Genomic DNA, 22897 nt, shown 5'->3' with positions numbered 1-22897 from the left:
AAGACACGACGCAGACAGAAGTCGGGGTAACTGCGCACATTTTAGAACTTGAAGATGAAATTAAGTGCGAATTGGGGTTAAGACAGGCTCAACGGCCTGTTAGCCGTATAATTGAAGGTACGTTTTTATGATTATTAAACGGGGACATTTGTGTCGCCCGATATACCATTATTTAAAAAAAATAACGACGTCGTATGTGACCAATTAAAATGGCGACCTAGGCTATCAAGTTCAAATGTTATTATGAGACAATTATTATAAAATGTACACATCCAGTTAAAGTAAACTCGTGTGAGTGTTCAATCATGAGATCCGTTTAGGTTTAGGTAAACAATCGCCTTTCATAAGTGATTTGTGAACCCAGAGCAAACGGTAGCTCTATTTCGTTCGGTCTCTACAATAGGAGGATCCTCTACTATGGTAATATGGTAATATTAGCGGCACATGATTATTAGGCCTAATTTCAAACCAAGGAAATAATAAGCATTAATTTCAACATGAAGTTCAGTATGACTGCATCGATACTACAATTTATAGTATACAACAGGGGTACTCAATTACAATCTGAAGTTCCAGTAAACAAAATGTCCAAAATGGCGAAGGTCCGGATGCAAGTCTTCGGTATCATACCGTAGAGCGGTGTAGTGACACACCGCAGTCGTCCATATTATGACTGAGGCTGGATGTTTTTCTATCAAATGTTTTGGGAAATACTCATAAAACATTGAATGAAACAAATTAAATGCATTTGAATGATTTACAAACAACTTATTTATTTTGGAACTGAAAAGTTTCTGTGCAAACACAGGGTACTCACCTTCTATTTGCCATGCCGTCTTAAAATAAATGTAATGATGAATTACATTAATAAAAGTAATGATTCCAACAAAAAGGATGAATGAATTACATCTACAAAATTATATAAATAAAGTGCACGTTTTTGACAGCATTGCAGAAGAACAAAAATGGTTGCACAGTCATATTTATGCAAAAAAATCACTGTGGGTCAATGTACATTTAAAAGTCACTTTGGGCCTGGCTGGTCCCTAAATGAAACTGAAGTGCACATTTTCTGGAGAGGTCCACGAGGTAACTAACGGTATGGTTACTTTTCGAAGTCATCTCAGATGGCGAGAGGTACGCCCGTCTCCGAGTGCCCGTCTGTGTCTGCCCGTCTCCGTGTGCCCGTCTGTGTCTGCCCGTCTCCGTGTGCCCGTCTGTGTCTGCCCGTCTCCGTGTGCCCGTCTGTGTCTGCCCGTCTCCGTGTGCCCGTCTGTGTCTGCCCGTCTCCGTGTGCCCGTCTGTGTCTGCCCGTCTCCGAGTGCCCGTCTGTGTCTGCCCGTCTCCGAGTGCCCGTCTCCATCTGCTCGTCTTCTGGCTGTTTTTAGGAAATTACGATATCTGCGTATTTTCACGCGATTGCATCAGACGCAACTCTAGAGGCGGGGTTTACTTCCACCCTCCGAGAGCGAGAGAGAGACAGAGAGAGAGAGAGAGACAGAGATAAGAGAGAGACAGAGAGAGAGAGAGAGAGACAGAGAGAGACGCTCCAGCGCTGGGAAACGCTGCCCGCCCGGACGATCGCACGTCTAATTCTGAAATTAATTGATTGACTTTGGTATCACCAAGACCGGTACTGTTCGGTCCGTATTGAGCCTTTGCTAATAGTCCGCTAGGAGTCGGCCTATTAAGCACACCTGGTATACATATATATATATATATATATATATATATAGATATATATAGATATATATAGATATATATAGATATTTTTTTTTTATTTTTTTTATTATTTTTTTTACATTTATGGCATTTAGCAGACGCCTTTATCCAAAGCGACGTACAACAATAGATTTGTTTACGTAAGTGAATCTTCTATCCAACAGTCAGCAATCATAAGACAAAGTAATCAATGCTCACACCAGGGGCCATTGGCAGTCGTAATGCCAGTAGGCTAAACATTTTTTAATTATTATTATTATTATTATTTTAAATATATTGTATTAGCAGGAGAGAACTTGTACAGGGGGGTAGCAGGGGAGAAGAGGTCTCGGGGTTAGGGTTAGTATAGGGGGGGGGGTAGTGAGGGTGAAGCGGTCTTTAGGAGGGACTGTTAAGATGTTGCTTGAAGAGATGGGTTTTCAATCAAATGCGAATGTACGCAGTAAAGGTTTTGTGGACTCCTACTTTTTTGGACTCTCCACCTACTATATTCAACAAGAGACGCTTTTTGACAGCTGGCACATTAAGATGTATGGGCTTTTCACTCAGTTCACTGTAACAGTGGTCAGCCTAATTGTTTGCAAAAGTATCGCAACAGTTGACCACGGTGTTGACAATGTGTTTTCAATTAAAAGCTTGTATGACTCAAATAACATTCCCTTCGCGCTCTTTCCAAGAAAACGAAAATAAAAGTAACTTCGACAAAGACACGACGCAGACAGACGTCGGGGTAACTGCGCCCTTTTCAAACTTGAAGATAAAAATTAAATTGGAATTGGGGTTAAGACAGGCTCAACGGCCTGTTAGCCGCATAATTTAAGGTACGTTTTTATGATTATTAAATGGGGACATTTGTGTCGCCCGATATACCATTATTTAAAAAAATAGAGGTCTCGGGTTTAGGGTTAGTATAGGGGGGGTAGTGAGGGTGAAGCGGTCTTTAGGAGGGACTGTTAAGATGTAGCTTGAAGAGATGGGTTTTCAATCTACGGAAGATCAGAAGTGACTGCAGTCCTGACCATTGTAGGAAGCTCATTCCACCAGCGGGGCGCCAGGACAGTGAAGAGCCGTGAGCACCAGACTAACATATTTTCATCTGCCCTCCCTGGTTTAAATTACGAATTGACAATTGTGTAAACAATGCAATTACTGTGAATAAAAAAAACAACGAAATACTGCAATATCACACTGTACAATGATATTGATTGAGATAAAGAAAAACGTTTTTATTTTTTCAACCTTTAGGGGGCAAATTATTATGATGTAGCTTTGATAAAATATTTTTCTTTTACTTTGGTCTTTTGTCTTACCAGAGATTCCCCTGGGTTTTGAACTTAATAGTCTATGTTACTAAGTAACAAATCATCAGGAGTTACTGTCAACATATTGGTTCTGAGTTTCCTCTAACATCACCTTAAACCTGCTAAACCAGCTATCTTACTACTAAATGTACAGTACAATAGGCTATTTGTGCCTCCAGTTTGAAGAGATTGATTGTGCAGAAACAGTGAATCAGGTTGACTTGTAAATCTGTCTGGTACGTTTACATGTGTTAGAGATGGGTTAGGATAGTGTGAGCCTGCTAGAAAGAGACTCTGTTTACATGTATGTGCTTATAAGCTTATATGATAAATCTTGCTAAGATAAAGGTAAACTTCACAGTATTTTCTACTGTAAATATCATGATGTAATTCTAGCATGACCTCATTATTTGAAATATACTAGAGTAGACTGTCACTGTCTGTTTCCACCTGCTCCACTTACAGCTTATCAGATCCACTTATAAGATAATAATATATGCCATTTAGCTGACGCTTTTATCCAAAGCGACTTTCATTGCAGTGAGTGCCATGCTCTACCAACTGAGCCACAGGGGACCAGCAACCTCCCACCCAGCCCTCTCACTCTCTATATGTATGTTTACAGACTGTCTGAGTGATAACTCTGTGTGACCAGGTTGTAGTCCTGAGGAGAAGATCAATATCTAACATCAGACTGTATGGATCCTGAGGGAGACCCTGGAGTCATGAGCAGCAGGTGAGAGAGAGAGAGAGAGAGAGTATGTCTGTATAAACTCTATAGGTTCAGTTTAGATCCAACTAACAATTCTATAACGGTACTCGCAATGACATATTATCAAATGATTGTAAATGTAAATTTTGCCACATGCTGAAATGCAAGACCTTGTAAGATGGGATGCAATTTATATTATTTGTTGCACAGCGCCAAGCAGGAGAGAGTGGAGTCTCCTGCTCCCAGCTGTCTGTCTATGAAGAGTGACAAGTCTATGGACCTACCAATATACTTCAAAGGAGGAGTCTGTCCTGATATAAGGTGAGAGAGTTGTTAATAAGATGTCTTCACTAGGGGTGTGAACATGTGTTTGAGTACACAAATACTCTTACCTGGACTCACTAGCTTTCAGCTTGCCCCCCACCCTCCCCCTCGCCCCTCACATCCCTAGTATTTGCTGTTGAGAAATATTTGTTTTATCAAACATTACTTCGTGACCAAACACATTACCCTGTTTAGGATAACAGTATTTCTGTATGAATTTCAGGATCAAGCAGGAGAGAGTGGAGTCTCCTGCTCCCAGCTGTCTGTCTATGAAGAGTGACATGTCTATGGACCTACCACCAATATTCTTCAAAGGAGGAGTCTGTCCTGATATAATGTGAGAGAGTTGGTGAAGCTGCTTTGTCAGACTTCTGCCACAACAAGATGTCTTCACTAGGGCTGTGAACATGTACTTGAGTACACAAATACTCTTAGGACTCATAATCGATTAAATGGTGAAGTGCCTGGACAAGATAGCACCAGCTGCCAAGATAGCACCAGCTGCCAAGATAGCACCAGTCACCTACGTAAAAATGAACTAACTTTCAAATACCTTCTCCGCTGGCAAGACAGCTGTCTATGGTTGCAAACACATTGTATATCGTTGTATGATCAATTATCCAACCTGTGTTAGGACCAAGCTCAAATCTCTTTTTTTTATTTGTTTTTTGCTGAAATGGTTGTGCCCCCTCAGAAATGTAATGTGCCCTGTTAGTTACTTTACTCTGGCACCGGGCCTGGGACAAGATGATCTTTCACATCACTAGTATTCACTGTTGGGATTTATTTTTATTTTTATTTTTTTAAATCTAACATGACTTTAAAACCAAACACATTACACTGTTTAGGATAACAATATTTCTGTATGAATTACAGGACCAAGCAGGAGAGAGTGGAGTCTCCTGCTCCCAGCTGTCTGTCTATGAAGAGTGACAAGTCTATGGACCGACCAATATTCTTCAAAGGAGGAGTCTGTCCTGATATAAGGTGAGAGAGTTGGTGAAGACGCTTTGTCAGACTTCTACCACAACAAGATGTCTTCACTAGGGGTGTGAACATGTGCTTGAGTACACAAGTACTCTTGCTCAATTATTATTATTATAAAAAATTTTTTTTTGCTGAAATGTTTGTCCCCTCATAAATGTAATGTGCCCTATTAGTTACTTTCCCCTGGCACTGGGCCTGGGACAAGATGATCTTTCACATCACAAGTATCCACTGTTGAGAAATGTTTTGTCTTGCTCCCAGCTGTCTGTCTATGAAGAGTGACAGGTTGATGGAGATACCCAATGAAATTTGTGTGCAGTAACATTTGCAGAGCAAATAATCTTCCATGATTATCAAAAATACACTCAAGTCATGGTCTTTCAAAGTAATAACATGGTTTTATTTCATATTGTCCTCATTGTCATTATAGGCAGATTAATAATTACATAATAATATATATAGTATAGTCATTTCTATGCTTTGCTATGTATGAATGTTGTAAAGATTACAGTGGGATTAAACAGAGAGTATGTATACATTGTTGTTGAAAGAATTGAAAACCTAATTTAGACTGGAAGAAATCCTATTTGACATGTGGTATGTAGCACCAAGCAGGAGAGAGTGGAGTCTTATCTTATAATATGTATGTACATAGAGGCTCTAATTGTGTGTGACTTTCAGGATCAAGCAGGAGAGAGTGGAGTCTCCTGCTCCCAGCTGTCTGTCTATGAAGAGTGACATGTCTATGGACCAACCAATACTCTTCAAAGGAGGAGTCTGTCCTCCTGATATAAGGTGAGAGAGTTGGTGAAGACGCTTTGTCAGACTTCTACCACAACAAGATGTCTTCACTAGGGGTGTGAACATGTGTTTGAGTACACAAATACTCTTACCTGGACTCACTAGCTTTCAGCTTGCCCCCCACCCTCCCCCTCGCCCCTCACATCCCTAGTATTTGCTGTTGAGAAATATTTGTTTTATCAAACATTACTTCATGACCAAACACATTACCCTGTTTAGGATAACAGTATTTCTGTATGAATTACAGGACCAAGCAGGAGAGAGTGGAGTCTCCTGCTCCCAGCTGTCTGTCTATGAAGAGTGACTGGTCTATGGACGAACCAATATACTTCAAAGGAGGAGTCTGTCCTGATATAAGGTGAGAGAGTTGGTGAAGACGCTTTGTCAGACTTCTACCACAACAAGATGTCTTCACTAGGGGTGTGAACATGTGCTTGAGTACACAAGTACTCTTGCTCAATTATTATTATTATTATTATTATTTTTTTGCTGAAATGTTTGTCCCCTCATAAATGTAATGTGCCCTATTAGTTACTTTCCCCTGGCACTGGGCCTGGGACAAGATGATCTTTCACATCACAAGTATCCACTGTTGAGAAATGTTTTGTCTTGCTCCCAGCTGTCTGTCTATGAAGAGTGACAGGTTGATGGAGATACCCAATGAAATTTGTGTGCAGTAACATTTGCAGAGCAAATAATCTTCCATGATTATCAAAAATACACTCAAGTCATGGTCTTTCAAAGTAATAACATGGTTTTATTTCATATTGTCCTCATTGTCATTATAGGCAGATTAATAATTACATAATAATATATATAGTATAGTCATTTCTATGCTTTGCTATGTATGAATGTTGTAAAGATTACAGTGGGATTAAACAGAGAGTATGTATACATTGTTGTTGAAAGAATTGAAAACCTAATTTAGACTGGAAGAAATCCTATTTGACATGTGGTATGTAGCACCAAGCAGGAGAGAGTGGAGTCTTATCTTATAATATGTATGTACATAGAGGCTCTAATTGTGTGTGACTTTCAGGACCAAGCAGGAGAGAGTGGAGTCTCCTGCTCCCAGCTGTCTGTCTATGAAGAGTGACAAGTCTATGGACCTACCACCAATATTCTTCAAAGGAGGAGTCTGTCCTGATATAAGGTGAGAGAGTTGGTGAAGACGCTTTGTCAGACTTCTACCACAACAAGATGTCTTCACTAGGGGTGTGAACATGTGTTTGAGTACACAAATACTCTTACCTGGACTCACTAGCTTTCAGCTTGCCCCCCACCCTCCCCCTCGCCCCTCACATCCCTAGTATTTGCTGTTGAGAAATATTTGTTTTATCAAACATTACTTCATGACCAAACACATTACCCTGTTTAGGATAACAGTATTTCTGTATGAATTACAGGACCAAGCAAGAGAGAGTGGAGTCTCCTGCTCCCAGCTGTCTGTCTATGAAGAGTGACTGGTCTATGGACCTACCACCAATACTCTTCAAAAGAGAAGTCTGGTCTCCTGATCTTAGGTAATAGTTGAAATTAGAAGCTGTGACAGACTGCAACCAGCTATTGGAGGGACAATATACACAGCTAAGACCTTCTAATTTCTCTCTCTCTCTCTCTCTCTCTCTCTCTCTCTCTCCTCTCCTCCCGTGCGTGTGCAGTGAGTTCAGTGCCAGTCTGCTAACTGAGGATCACTACAGATGCTCTGTGTGTTCAGAGGTGCTGAGGGACCCGGTCTCCATTCCCTGTGGACCACAGTTACTGCAGGCAGTGCATCAGTACATACTGGGCCCAGCCCGGCCCTGCAGGAGACTATGTGTGCCCCCAGTGCAGTAGGAGCTCCAGAGCCCGGCCTGAGCTCTCCACTAACGCAGCCTTGGCCAGGATGCTCCAGGCTCTCCAGCAGGCAGGCTTCAGTCCTGCCCTCCCTGCTCTGGGCTACGCTGGCCCTGGGGACGTGGCCTGTGATATCTGCTCTGGCCAGAAGCTGCGAGCGGTGAAGACCTGTCTGACCTGCACTGCCTCCTACTGTGAGAGCCACATCAGGCAGCACTAACACCGTCCCAGCCCTGCAGAAACACGCCCTGGCCCAGGTCACTGGAGACGGGGGACACAAAAGCTACCATGGCAACCACTGGGAAGGCAGAGAGTGTCAAAGAGGTGATGTGATTAACAATGCTCTATTTTGAATGAACACAGTTGTACTGATTGACTACATTAAGAATAACTGAACTGACTGTATGTGTGTCCATGTTTTCTGCTAAGGAGAAGAGTACAGAGAGTGAGGACTGAGGAGGAGAGGGAGAGCGTCGGCAACGCTCTGAAGAGGGAGCGTGTCAAAGAGGTGATAAACAACACTATGTTGTATTTGAAATGAGCCTGATTTGATTTCCATAACTTCAAGCATGTGATGTATGTTAATTTCACTCTAGGTTCTGAATTGACTTTATTTTTTGCCCATGTTGTTTTTCAAGGAGAAGAGTATGGAGATTGACAATGAGGAGGAGGAAAAAGAAGAGGAAGAGGGAGGAAGATGATCTTTTGGAAGTGGTTTGTGAGAATGGAAGACGACTTTTTCACAGATCAACATCTCTAAAGACTTGGACCAGAAGAACGTCTGTAAAATAAACACAAACTTTGAGCAGCTGATCTCTAAACTCAAACGAGTGAATGAGAACTGTGAACTCAGTGAAGTGATTGCTGAGCTGAAGAACATCTGTATAAACTTGGAACAGGTGAACTGTAAACTCACCCGTGAGATCTGTGAGCTTAGTCAAGACAAAGCTGATCAGATTAAGACCATCTCCAAGCTGAAATTTGACCTTCAACAGCTGACAGAGACTGATAATAAGAGTAGATTCCAAATGATTGATATGAATAAAACAACTGAGACTGAGATGGGCCAGAAGAACTCTGAACTCCATCAGCAGTTGGGAGAGATTCTGAAAGTTAATCAGTTAAATTCATGGGAGAACGATAAACTCAAACATTATATAAGTCAGCTCATTGGAGAGAAGAGTGAAACCATCTCTACAATGCCCTCTGATCCTCAGCTGAAGAGAGAGAGCGAGGCTGAGACTGTGAGAGCACACCTAGAGGTGATGAAGGGAGCAGGTCGGTATCACTTGAGTGACTACACTGAATACACTTATGTTATTAGTACGTTTTACTGTGTGTTGTGTGTAAATTGTTTGATTGATCGATTTGTCGGTTGTGTGATTATGGAAGTGTTGAAAGCAATGTCAATTCTGAAATGAATAATTGAAACAAATAATTGATCACGTGTTCTTTGTCAGGCTGGGTTGAGGTGCCGGCTCTAGGTCGTCCCATTCACCCTGGAATGCTGTATGACTGTCGTTCCGAGTCCCTCAATCCAGGTAAGACAAATAGCCCATCCCCATTGGGACGACCCTGCAGACCACTTGTCTGTTGGTTGGATGTCAATGCACTATTTTGACTTTGTACTTGCCACTCACAATTTGACAGGCCATCGTAAATAAGAATTAATTCCTTAATTGACCCCCCTGGTTAAATAAAGGTCAACTGCAGACTCTGTGATATGACATAGCCACAGAATCGAGACTGCCTGCAGAGATGGGTCGTGTAAAGCAAGACACAGCAACCTTTTTGTTACACAATTGTGGTGTTGCACTGCCATGCTTGTGCACTGACAGAATTACTAGTTTGCTTGGGTGAATCTTAAACATCTCTAAATTCATTCAACTTTCAATGGTGACGTTGTAGTGACCTACAAGGGAGGAGAGAGAGAGACATTCACCAGGGCATCTGTGCCTTTAAGAGTGAGGGTGGTGGGCGGAAGTGTATGTGTTTTGGTTCCGGGTGCACTGTCATGCCCGCTCGGTGTTGTTGTTAGTTGTATTTTATGTGGAGAGTAAACAGACTCGACTTGCCTTCGCCTCCTTGTCTCATTGTTTATCACACCTCCACAACGTCATATCGTGGAGTCTACTGTACGTCAAAATAAATAAAACTTTGACAGGAGTAAGTCTGATCCAATGACATATCATATCCTATCATAGCTTTTGTTTGGAATGAAAATACAGTGCCCTCCATGAGTAATTGTACAGATCAAACAATTAACACAAGGTTAAAGAACAGATTGTCAGCTTTTATTTGAGGGTGTTTGTATAAATATTGGTTTCACCATTTTGAAACGACAACACCAAAAGTTATGGGACAATAGGCTTAACGGGTGTTTCTCCCACCATAATATAATTGGTTATTCTTTGTGATTTTGCTTTCTCCTTCATCCCGGAAACGTTTTTTAATGTTTTTATTAACAATTGTTTTTCAGCTATATTAACGACTGGTCACGTTAGGCATGTTACTTGTACTAGCACACCTGTCTAATATCAAATATATATATTTGATCACGTTCAACAATCTAGCTTATATAGCTATATTTACAGTACCCTATGGAGCTTTCCATACAAGCTTGCTATGTTTGTCTCCAGATATTTTCAGTATCATGGTATTCTTTGATTATAATGCAATCACTTTACCAGTGGATTACCGAAACATACTGCCATAGCAACTAGGGAGTTTTCAGGGCCAAAAAGTCTCCAGATTTCATTTGAATTGAGCAAGTCACTAAGTTACCATGTTTGAAATGTCATGCCCAAGTCATCTCAAATTCTCTGAAGATACGATTACTTAAAATGACTTTGTGATGATTTTTAGCATGACATTTCAAACATGCTAACTTAGTGCATTGACTTGCATTGGGTTTTGGTTAAAAATGTGAATAATTAGCTATTAGTTACAGTGAACCAAATATGTGATTTTGTAATTTGGCTGAAGTATCCCTTTATGGCAAAAATACCTCAAAACAAACAACTGAAGATAGCTGCAGTACAGGCCTGGCAGAGCATTACCAGGGAAGATACCTAGAACCTGGTGGGTCAATGGGTCGCAGACTTATGGCAGTTATTGCATGCAAAGGATATGCGGCAAAATACTGAACATGAACTCCTTAACTTGGAAATAATATGAATTTGACCAAATTTCCCCCTCAAATAGGGGGACTGTGTATAAAAAATGTTATTTCTAAATGGTGAAACCAATATTTTGACAAATACCCTTCAAATAAAAAGCTGACAATGTGTACTTTAACCTCATATTAATACGCTGGTAAAGTGATTGCATCACAAAGCTGTCTATAGACAAACATAGCCAGTTTGTATTAGAAGCTCCATAGGAGACTAGTAAATATAGCTATTTTAGCAATTTTTTGAGCGTGATAACATATTTGTATTTGATAATGGAGACATGTACTGATACAAGTAATGTGGTTAACGTGACTAGTCACTAATATAGCTGAAAAACATCTTTTTTTTTTTTAAATGCCCAGTTTTTCACACTGTCTCTGTTTCTGTCATGACGCGGAAAGCGAAATAATGAGGACTAGTTTGATCAAGTTTGACAGCCAAATATCTGCATTATCATGCCTGTTTGGGTGTTTCCAGTGACGTTCCTCTTTACCAGCATATTGTTTGATTTCAAATCCAAACTATTGGAGTATAGAGCCAAAAGAAGAAAAAAACTTCACTGTCCAAATATGTACAGAGGGCTATGGAGGTGAAACTATGTATAACTTGCCAACTATAAATTAAACCTTAGCGGTATCACTTTACAATGAGAGAACATTAATGCAGCACTTAACTTGTATCCTCAGACTCCTTGTGGAACTCAGACAGTGTGATCAATGGTAAAACATCCCTTCCATTCACCTCCACTGAGACCCAGTTGATAGAAAGAGACTCCCTGCATGACAGGTTCAGATTTCTGGGCCTGGATCAGCCAATCAGAAACAACTTCCTGTCTGGACTGGTGAAGGTGGGAGGAGCTGCAAAGTATTTAAACCATCCACTCCCGTTTGAAGAAAAAGTTGTGTCAAACCTCAGCGATGTGACTCTGCAGTACAAGAGAACGACAAGACTGGATCAGCTGACTCCCTGCCTGTTACAGAAGGTGACTCGTCCTGAAGTGATTCAGCAGCAAACAGCCACACATGTGGTCATGGCTGTGACATATGGAACTCAGGCCTTCCTCCTCTTTGAGACAAACTGGTTCAGAGACAGTTGTCATGTCCTTAACACAGTGAAGGAGATGATGTCACTGTGCACAAAAGAGGATGGAGCCACTAAACTGACTGATTCTCTGGAATTTTATGACCCTAATCTCGTCTGTAAGTACTATAGAGATCATGGAGCACAGAGAGAGGTCAAAGGTTACAGACAGATAGTTGATCTGTGTAAGTCCTTCCCTAATCTGCTGGGGCGCAGTGGAGAGAAGGCTGTTCCCCTGACAGTTTGGCTCTGTCCTCTGAAGAAGCTGCACCCTGCAGCAGCCTGCATGAGGGAGATCAGTGTAGGCCTGCAGGACTGGGTAGAGAGAGAGATGGTACGCTGCAGACAAGCAGAGAGGAGGTGTGAGGCGATTGTTCAGTTTAAGGCTGGGAGTGGCAGTGAGAGGGTTATCAGAGATGCCAAGGAGCTGAAACAGAGAGCTGAGGAGGCCAGAGCTGAGCTCCAGCAACACGTAGCCCAGCTCAGGAAATCTCTGGTGTCTGTGAGGTCTGGGAGAGAGGAGGAGGGAACCGTGATAGAAACGCTGGTTGGACTCCACTCTGTGGTCACATCTGTACATAATTTGTACAGACACATGAATAAAATAATTACAGTAGATGATAACCTGACATTCAATTGGCTGTTGTGATATTTTTAGTCTGGGTGAATGATTGTGTCCACATACTATGAGGAACCTTTTTAGATAAACATTGCCTACACTTTAATCTTGGTGTTTCTGAAAGCTGGTGTTATTCTGGCCTTAGATGTGGCTATATAGGTTTAAGTTTGCGCTATAGAGACACCTCACTGTCACATAAACCTCCCACCACCTGAGGTGGCAGCTGTCCCTGTGCTACCCAGCTCAATGAGACAGCATCGCTTGTGTTCACCAAGAAATGGAGAAGAGTATAAGTGGTTGGCCGTTCCCTCTTAGATGTGTTTGTAAACACACCTAAAACTGAATAATTTTAAATGCTGAGCTAAATCTGTTACACAGGAACGTCTGAGGAACCAAATGACGGCACACAGAGAAGGTGGTGGAGTTTAGCCCGAAGGCGTAATAATAATATAGGAAAAAGGGTAGGGGAGAGAAGGATAATCCAAGTGGGTCGTCGGGGTCCGGTCCGGGGTCGATAGCGGGAGGTCCAGTGATCGGGAGAGAGGAAAGGCGCCATGGGGTAATCCGTGGGGAATAGTCGGGGTTCGGTCCTAACCTACAAACTGCAAGTATACAGGTTTTGACAATAATAGTTTAATAGGGCTCTGAAGCATGCTGTCAAAATGTACAGTAGTTTGTTGAACTGGCTTCCGATTCCGACATTGAAAATCCTATCAGGATTTATTTGAGAAGAGCTAATATAGGTTTTGTCTAACATAAGACTCAAAGTTTCTTGCACGTTTTCTTTTCCTCACTCACTGTGAGTATGTAACTTTGTTTTGGATAAAAGCGTCAGCTAAATGGCATATATATATATATATTATGTACTTGTTGTAAGTCGCTTTGGATAAAGACGTCTGCTAAATGTCGTGAATGTAAATGTTGTTGATAAATGATGTACATAAGAATAATAAATGGTGGTAATCACATTCAAAACTACACTTGTTAGTTTGATTTACTTAATTTTTCAGAATTGTCTTACTTATCGTAACCAGATTCATGAAACATATTTTATTTAAGTTCCTAATATATGCATCCCACTCAAAAAGCTTTTTTTGAGTGCAATGATAATAGTTCATATGATTTGAGAATGAATATATGTGTTTTTATAGGGTCTCTGAATTTCATAAAATCAATTACACACTGTGTATTGACTCAAGACTGATTATATTCAAGACATTTCAGATTTTTGTATTCACGGGGTATTTTGTTTAGATCAGTGACAAAAACAAAGTCAATTTGAAATAAAAATCACAAAAATATCAAATTAAAAGTCCAGAGAGCTGACTAGTTACTGAAAGTACTGAATATGTGCGATAAAGAGTTCTATTTCTGTCTTTATTGATTAAGTTCCTTTGTGTTTGCTTTGTCAATGTACTATAAGATGTCTTATCATGCCAATAAAGCGGATCAAATTGAGTCATCCTGTTTCTTTAAGTCCACATGCAGTAGATGATTCTCCTCAACAGGTCAACCCACATAATATTTCACTTATTAACTTGTATAGTTGTTTGTTTTCCTTTGTTCATCTTAAAGACATTGTCTTCGCCATTCTAGTGCGACGCTGATTCGACTGAACTATTCAATTCAATTCAAAGGGCTTTATTGGCATGGGAAACAACCGTTTACATTGCCAAAGCAAGTGAAATTACAAATAAACAAAAATGAAATAACCACTAACTAATGTAACAGTAGACAGAAGAGAAGGGATGTTGTTGATCCCAGAAATGTAATGTTAGGGTGAACTATCCCTTGTGAAAGTCCTGTGAAGTGATTACTGATGTATCTGCAGCCTGACTCGTCTCTGGACACACAGGTCTGTTAAACACGCCAGATAAAAGAGCTTAGCTATCTGTGTCACCAGAACCTCTGTGTCAGAGTGTGTGTGTGTGTGTGTGTGTGCGAACATGAGTGTGTGTTGTGAAACTGCATTTCTCAACTTCCTTAATGAGAGGGGGGTCACCATAGCAACATTGTTTTTTTTAATCTGGCCCCGGTGGTATCTCTCCAGACCAGAAGAATCTCATCAGAGAACAGAACACTGTGATGTCACTATCAGAGAGGGGGATTCTCTTCTTGCTCTCACTCTCTCTGGGTCAAAGTAGAGTTTTTCAGCTTTAATTCAATGTTGTTTTTTTCAGATTGGGTTAACTATTTAGAAAGTACATGTTTGAAACATGATGGAGGATGGAGGAGAGGACACGAGGACTTGTGTTCCTAACAATTGAGAAATAGCCCTGGAAGACTTGCATCCTGTCTTCTCAGAACTCATTGGAGAAGGTCGGAGGGGAGGAACCTCAGTCCTTCTCCTCCAATAAGTTCTGAGAAGAGAGGCTGAGGACGTGAGGAATAGAGGAAAGCCTTGAGATTTGGCTTCTGAATGGACAAATGTGAACTTTGACCTTTTGTGTAATGAAAGAACACATTCCATCTATCCAAAAGGGGACCAAGACAGTCAACCAGCTACAATCAAGCTGACCATATCATTTTCCAAATATTTTATTTCATTAAAGAGATGTGCATACCTCACCAAATTGCAGACACGGTGTTTATTTACTTTCAGTACATAAACATATCATGAACCTTACACAATGAACAATCAATCCTTTTTGACAATGTACAGAGCAAAACATCTCATCCAACCTTTCCCCTGCCAGTATAACAATTTATACAAAATAGCCTGCAGAACATAATATGTTTGGTCTGAGAAGAGAGATGATACCAATCAATATGTGATGTCACCAGTTGAACTTGAGATAACGTTGTTGTTGGCATGGCAATACATGAAGAGGAAATAATGCTCTTTAATGGTGACCTTATGCTGGACTGTCTTCATGAAGATATAGACTAGCTTGTGAAGAAGGATAAATCGTGGAGACACTTGCTCAAACTACTATTTACAAAGTCAACAATGACAATGCATTCTGCATGCATTTCCACTGTCTGCGTGTGGAGGCTCTACTTGACCCTGTAGAGCACTTTCCTCTGCATGCGGTGCTGCAGCTCTCCCCTCCTCATCATCAGGTGGAGGACCTTGAAGATGGCCTGCTCTGGATACTTCTGTATACGGGAGGGGGGAATCGGGGGAGAGGGAGAAAAAGAAATAGTGAGTGGACAATCAGGAAGTGCATCATGCTAACACAGTCCAACATCCCTAGGGCCCAGGGCCCAGTATTTCAAAACGTTTAATCTGGGTCAGAATTTTTGCTATCCAGGATCAGAAAGAGCTCGCTGATTTCCCCAATACTACTCAAAATCAGCCAGACAGATCTGACCCTGGATAGCAAAAAGCAAAATCCATTCTCATCTGGATTAAAAGTTTTGAAATACTGGGCCCAGACCCAAGTAGGCCTCTCTGTACTCCTAATAGACCTGTCCTGGGTGAAACCGGATTTAAAATAATTTCAAATGTTTTCAGTGTTTGCTTGAGTCTGCCTGGAGTGTCAGAGGGGCATGGGTTAGCACTTATGGGACTATTCCATTGGTTCAATTGCATCAGGCAAACACAATCGAGCACAGATAAGTATTTGAAATGCTTATGGAAACCAGGTGTGTAATGGACTAGTGTAACTAACGCACCTGCTTGGTGAAGTCCTGGACGATGCTGTGCTCCGACACCTGGGAGCCAATGGCAAAGCGTCTCTTCAGTTGCTTCTCGATGCGTGAGATCATCTCCTGGTCCTCCTGAGTCGTGAAGCCCTCCACACCTGCAGATGGGGGAGGGGAGGGGGAGGGGGGGGGTGTTAGGACCCAGCATTACCAAAACTCTCAGCTGTGATAGGCCTAAACATGTAAATGACAAATGCATGAAAAAAGGAATGAATGGCAAGAGTGGGCTTCCATTTATCTCATGAACAACACAGACACACACCTGAGAGGCTTCCTGACAGCGCAGCGTCCAGTGTTGACACCTGGAAGAGCCTGAGGGCCTCGTCCACCTCCTCCTCGCCAGCCACCGCCTGCAGCTTCATCTTAGCCAGAGACTCTGCGATACGCACCACCGCCTCCAGCTGCCTGTGGGGGGGGGGGGGGGGCAATAGAGGGTTGGTGAGCTTTAGAACACATTTCAGGGCCCGTCTGTGAACAACCCCTTGCCCTGCCTAACCCCTAGACACTAGTACCCCTACCACTATCACTTTACCACTCAAAGCTTTTCTCCAACAGCCCAATTCATACTCTTCAGAGTGATTGTACAAACCCATTAGAGGTCAGGCTGCACACAGCAGGCTGCTAACACTGATCGTCCAGTACCACTCTGGTGGCTACCCGTAGGGGGCTATGGGTTGTCTCTGGACAGACCCACGGGTTCTCCAGGTGTTCCTAATACATTTACATTTATGGCATTTAGCAGACGCCTTTATCCAAAGCGACTTACAACAAATACATTTGTCTAAGTAAGTGAATCATCTATCCATCCGTCATCATAAGAAAAAGTAATCTATGCTAGGACCAGGGGCTACTGGCAGTCACAATGTACCAATGTACTGTGGAGTATGGATATACAGGAGGCAGCGTCTCGGTACCTGACAGTGATGGGGATGGAGGCTCTCCTGTCGCTCTCTCTCTCGTGCTCCCTCGCCCCGCTCCTCATCACCACGTATCGGTTCTTCAGCTTCTCAGCCGCCGCCGCCGAAAGACGAGGGCCGCATTTCCTGTCAGGACACATTTGACCATTACACACCGACGCCGCCAAGCAACATGTGGATTTGGTTGTCGTTGGAGATACTGCATTATGACTGCCTAGATACTGCCTGAGGAATTATTGACTTGTTTTTTTCCCCCCTCTTGTAGTTCCAGTTGCTGACTGTCTGGAGTGTGGAGGCGCATACAGCGCCACCTTGAGGATCAGCTTTGAATTACAGGTTGATAGTGACAGGTCAGGTGATCCAAGACTTTCTCAGATTCCTAACTGACTGGTGCTCCTGCAGAGAAGGATGTTTTAGGTATGTAGACTCACATTCTGGCGTAGGCGATGTACTTCTTCAGCGTGGCCAATGTGATCTCTCCCTCCACTCCTTCAGTCTGGGTCTGAGCACTGAGGTGGACGTTCATGACGTGGCGAGCCAGGGTCTGAGGGAGGAGAGGGGGGAGAAGGGGTTAACACACTGGGTCTGAGAGGGGGAGAAGGGGTTAACACTGGGTCTGAGGGAGGAGAAGGGGTTAACACACTGGGTCTGAGGGAGGAGAGGGGGGAGAAGGGGTTAACACACTGGGTCTGAGGGAGGAGAGGGGGGAGAAGGGGTTAACATGTGTGCTACCAGGGGTCATGTTCCCTAAGGTCTAGGGTCAGTGGAATTTTATCTAAACTACAATTCAATATTTGCAAATACGGCATTTGCTTTCAATGCTAAGTAAACTGAACCAAGTTTAGATACAAATTACTTCCTGAAGTAATTAATTGAACCCTGGTTGGGTCCCAACAGCAGAACAAGGCAGAAAGACAGCGGACTGTTCCCTCACCATGTCTCTCTCCTGGTCGTGGTGGTCCTTGATGATGAAGATCATATCAAACCGAGACAAGATGGTGGGCATGAAATCAATGTTGTCCTCTCCCTTGGTGTCGTCCCAGCGACCGAACACAGAGTTAGCTGCCGCCAGCACCGAGCAGCGTGAGTTCAGGGTGGTGGTGATGCCAGCCTACGGGGGGGGGGGGGGGGTCAAAGTTCAGATTATCAATCGACCGCAACATGGTTAACTGAATCTACATATCAACTTCCAATTAGTTATTTTTGTTTTAATTGTCCTCGTATTTTAATAGTCAACACAATGTGTTTCAGGATGTGAACAGCAATAAAGTTATAATCATTGGACGACCATTTCCGTTTCCATTACCGGGCAGCATCAGCCTTCAAATCAGACGTTACCTTGGCAATAGAGATGGTCTGTTGTTCCATGGCTTCGTGGATAGCGACCCTATCGTCCTCTCTCATCTGGGGGGTGCAGAGAGACACAGTTCAGAGTTCACTCAACAGTGGGCGGTATTTCAACTTCAGGAGTTTATTTACCAATTCAACACAGTTCCACAAACTGTGTTGAAAACTCTCTCAAAGACCAAGTCTTCTTTCATCTTTGCTTTTATAGTTTGATCTTTGTTCACAGCTTTTGTTTCAAGTTCTATAGCTGTTATACTTTTATTCTACATGTGCTTTTTTGTGTTTTAAAAAGAAAAAAAAAGAAAAAAAAAATGTTCTCAGTTTTTACCCATTATTCCTGTAAAGAGCAACATGTTGCATCTGTGTATGAAATATGCGCTATATAAATAAAGTTTGATGGATTTCATCTCATCCAGGTGCTCTTACCTTGTCGAACTCGTCGATGCAGACTACGCCACCGTCGGCCAGCACCATGGCTCCTCCCTCCATGATGAAGCCGCGTGTGTGGGGGTCCCTCAGGACAGACGCCGTCAGACCAGCAGCGCTGCTGCCTTTACCTGAGGTGTACACCTGGGGGGGAAGGGGGGGGGAGAGAGAGAGGGAGAGAGGGATGGAGGTAGAGAGAGAGGGAGAGTTAACATTTATGCTAAAATGAAGAGCTCAGCAGAACAAGACTTAACATGCTCAAAACCTGTATTTTCAATTACTAAACTACGCTGCTTTAATTCAGGCATAGTGTTGTGAGAGGGAGAGTTTGCTTGTATTTGTAGTGAATTAATTAACATTTGAATTCCCTTACGACATCATTACACTTTATTCTGAATATACCAATGTCTGTGTTAATGTGACTGCTTACCCCGATGGGAGAGCACCGCTCCACAAACTTGAGCAGCTGAGACTTGGCTGTTCCAGGGTCTCCCAGCATCAGGAGGTTGATGTCCCCTCTCCGGGTCAGTCCGTCGGGCAGTCTGAGGAAGAAGAGGAGGAGGAGGAGGAGGAGGAGTGAGCACACAGAGGAAAAGCACACTTGACAAGAAATGCTTGCGCACTTTTCCATGTACAGCAGGCTACAGTTGTCTTTGTTTTGTACATAGTCCTAGTTTGTTTTGTTTCAGCTTGCCTTATTGGCATTTTGAATTCAATGGGACCACCTGGTTAGAGAAAGTTTTATATATATATATATATATTTTTTTTTTTTTTATTATTATATATTTTTTTATAAAGTATCTAAGTATCTCAATATGGAGTTCTTTGAAGACACAATCAACTCCGTCTTTCAGGCCACAACACCAGCAACCCCACCTCTTCCTGGAGCCCCCGAACAGCAGACAGGCGATGGCCTTCTTCAGGTCATCACTGCCGTAGATGGAGGGGGCAAGGGAGCGGGACAGGGAGCCGTACAGGTTGGGAGAGGACGCCAGCGCTCTCAGCTCCTCCTCCTCCTGGGGGGTGACGGACCCGGTGGCGGCTCCGCGGCCTGAGGGAGACGCCAAGGATTGGATTAGACACAACTTTATTGACATTTCACAAAAACACAAAATCATCATCAGTCTAACAACGCCTGCCCCCCCCCCCTCTCTCTCTGCGTACCTGCTCCCTCTGTGTCCACCATGATGCCCACGACCCGCAGGTAGGAGGCACGGATGCCAACGCCGGCACTTTTCTCCCGGCCCCGGCCCTGGGCCTTGGCTGCCGCCACCTTCTTTATGGAGTAGATGCCCATGATGGTCACTCTGTTCCCAGGGACCACGCGGTCACACAGGTACCTAGCCGGGGGGGTAGACAGGGGAGGAGGACGTGAGAATGAGTGCAGTAAATAAACATTGTTTATCAGGCGGTGCTATCTGAGGTTTGTGTGTCTGTGTGTGTGTCTGTGTTTGTGTGGATGTAAGAGTGTGTGTGTGTGTTTTACCTGTCACAGTAGAGCTGCAGGTGACGGGGCATCTCTCCGTGTGGCACAGCATCGGGAGACTCCTGCAGACGGAGGGTCTGGAAGTCGACGCAGACGCAGCGGTCGGGAATGATGAAGTATGGATCTATGGGACACTTCACCCTGCCAGCCTGCTCACTAAGAGGATGGGAGGGGGGGGGGGGGGGTTAGAGATTTAAGACAAATACACACAAACACCCACTTATGACACAAAGGAGAACACTAACACACACTCCAATAATGAAGAGGAGCTAGCTCGCAAGTCACACAAACACACTATGAAAACAAGCTCTCTTTCTCACACACACACACAGTCCAAGACTCACGTGTTGCACTTGCGGGGCAGAGCGTAGCCCTGCAGGCCTGGGGGCAGGGGGATGTTGCTGATGACCCCGCGGCAGCCCCGGCACTGCAGACACATCCTGGTGGCCTTGGCCCTCACGGCCGTGGCAGAGATGATGATGCCTGGGACCTTCACCAGCCTGGACACCTGCTCCGACTGCCAGGGACGGAGGGAGGGAGGGAGGGAGGGACAAAGGAGAGAAAGTTCAGAGTGAGATAGGTGGTATATATGATACATATGATGATCAAATAACTATCTAAACATGAATTTTAGTGACGGTTTGTCACATTTCCTCTCATTACAGGTGGGATATATATGGACAAACAAGGGTATCAAACATACTTAGAACAGAAAATGACCTCCACACACTTACTGTGCTGCCTCTTCAAAGACACAATAAGGATCAGTACAAGGGCCAGAGCCATGTGCTAGTGTGTGTCAGTGTATTGCCTGATGAAGGTCTTTGACCGAAACGTTGCACTTGTTCAATTGTTCATTTGCAAGTAGAGACAGTGTGTGGGGGTTGGGGGGGTGTATGTCTTACCTTGAGGTTGCGGATGGATGCAGGGTGGGCGTCACTCTTCAGCATGACCTGGATCTCCTGCACCGTCTCCTCCCCCTTTGGCCGGGGCCTGGTCACCTCATCAGCCACCTCCTTGGCCGCCTCCTCCAGCTGTCAATCAAAGCATCTTGGGTCAACTCAATGTTAACTCGAGGCCAGACTATTAGCATAAATTAGCTCTCAGCTAACTGTCACATTTACACTGATGCAAAACGCATCAACAAATCACTTATCCAGAAAAGTAAATACAAGCTAGTCATTAGGATATCCATGAAGCTTTTATGCACAAAATAATTATATTTTGGTGGTGGACTGATGAATAATGTTTGAGTAAAGTACTTTAATTAAATGTGTACTGTCCCTGTCAACTTAATTGCCAAATAAATCGTATACTTATATAAGACACCATAGCCACTGACTGTACAACGTGTGCTCAACCATAACCCCACAGTCACATCATATTGTTGTCTTATAATCAACTTGCATATTGCTCCTGTTAACTGTCAAAAACAACTCAATCCGTGTTGGCTTACAACATAACAACTACCCTACTGTCCTGTTAGCAAATACCCTTCACATTCATGTTAATGAACTACATGATATTTTCGTATCTTAGTCATAAATGTAGGCAACATTAGACACATCGCATATACTCAGATTACAGAACATTGTTGTACATAAAGGCAAATACAGTACGACAGTTTACATAAAACACGCATGCATTTCTCTCACCAGGGGCAGGTTCTCCGTGGGCAGCTTGTACAGGCAGTCTGACAGGTCCTCGTCAAAGCTGGCCAGATCCTCCATCTCTACCTCCACCCAGTAGTCGCCCAGAGTATAGCGTCTCTTCAGGTCATCTCTACAAAGCAGCAAGCAACACAGGTCAACAATCAATGATTCTTGAATGATTAATGATTGAATCATGGCTGCGATTATCACAAAATACAGTAGCTAGCTACAAGATGATCAACACTGGTTTGAGTAGGTTAGCTAGCTTTTAGCTGTAAAAGCTAAGTTGGCTAACTAACTTTAACTTTGCCAGTTTGTCAATGTTACCGATCAACTAGTCTTGACACTTCAATCGTCTGATCTTCTTACCTGTATTTGTATGTGAAACCGGTGCGATCGGTTCCAACCCTGAACTGCCGAAGAAATTCACGGAATCGTTTCTTGATTTGGGTCCGTTTCACTCCACCTTCTTCCCCGTGTCCCTCGCTAGCACCTCCGAAGCTGTCACTGTAATACACTCCTGGATCATCGAAACCAGACATGTTGCACCTAGGAAATCTACAAAGTGCTAGTAGTAAAGTACGGGTGTTTAAAGTGCAATATTGTTCGTTGGTTGAAAGCGCAACACTTATCCAAGTGGAGGAGTTCGATGAGCTGCTGTTCACAATGGATCCCACGCCGGCAGTTTCGCGGCAAAACGTTGCGTCATTTTCGCGCGAGGTCCATCCCCTCGCTTTGTCATTGGTAGATCGGAACAACTGGTGGTAACGATTGGCTGAGTAGGTGTACAGGAGGCGGGCTTTGTATGAATATGGGTGGGACTTGCAAGAATTCGTGGCGCGAAAAGAAAAGAAAGAAGTAGATAG

At 43.2% G+C, this 22897-nt stretch overlaps 2 protein-coding genes across 13 annotated transcripts; one reads left to right on the top strand and one right to left on the bottom strand.

The window, feature by feature from the left end:
* LOC310809378 (neoverrucotoxin subunit beta-like) lies at window positions 1-19019 on the top strand. 12 transcript variants are annotated; one of them, XM_083676605.1, is made up of 15 exons: window positions 1-117; window positions 3649-3759; window positions 3946-4056; window positions 4283-4396; window positions 4936-5046; window positions 5728-5841; window positions 6095-6205; window positions 6887-7000; window positions 7254-7370; window positions 7509-8007; window positions 8113-8191; window positions 8322-8961; window positions 9144-9224; window positions 17386-17470; window positions 18884-19019. In XM_083676605.1, the coding sequence occupies exons 2-10, from the start codon at window positions 3722-3724 to the stop codon at window positions 7681-7683; spliced, it is 1005 nt and encodes a 334-aa protein (XP_083532731.1). In that variant the 5' UTR covers window positions 1-117; window positions 3649-3721; the 3' UTR covers window positions 7684-8007; window positions 8113-8191; window positions 8322-8961; window positions 9144-9224; window positions 17386-17470; window positions 18884-19019. The 12 variants fall into 12 exon arrangements, with proteins under 12 accessions (XP_083532731.1, XP_083532730.1, XP_083532732.1 ...); XM_083676604.1 differs by lacking the exon at window positions 18884-19019 and adding an exon at window positions 18018-18142 and having other exon boundaries at window positions 17386-17537; XM_083676606.1 differs by lacking the exon at window positions 18884-19019 and adding an exon at window positions 18018-18069.
* On the bottom strand, window positions 14562-22704 carry mcm5 (minichromosome maintenance complex component 5). The gene is made up of 17 exons (XM_083676583.1): window positions 22401-22704; window positions 22035-22161; window positions 21285-21413; window positions 20724-20896; window positions 20380-20535; window positions 20058-20233; window positions 19770-19944; window positions 19324-19435; window positions 18894-19037; window positions 18459-18524; window positions 18055-18231; window positions 17552-17664; window positions 17118-17246; window positions 16466-16608; window positions 16174-16301; window positions 14991-15654; window positions 14562-14646 (listed from the first exon to the last, which is right to left on the bottom strand). The coding sequence occupies exons 1-16, from the start codon at window positions 22571-22573 to the stop codon at window positions 15553-15555; spliced, it is 2223 nt and encodes a 740-aa protein (XP_083532709.1). The 5' UTR covers window positions 22574-22704; the 3' UTR covers window positions 14562-14646; window positions 14991-15552.
* Between the last annotated feature and the right edge of the window lie 193 nt (window positions 22705-22897).

The sequence above is a fragment of the Argentina silus genome, assembly GCF_951799395.1.
Source record: "Argentina silus genome assembly, chromosome: 9".
Taxonomy (NCBI): Eukaryota; Metazoa; Chordata; class Actinopteri; order Argentiniformes; family Argentinidae; genus Argentina; species Argentina silus.
Note: the sequence above shows the minus strand (reverse complement) of the source record. Positions and strands in the feature narration are given on the sequence as shown.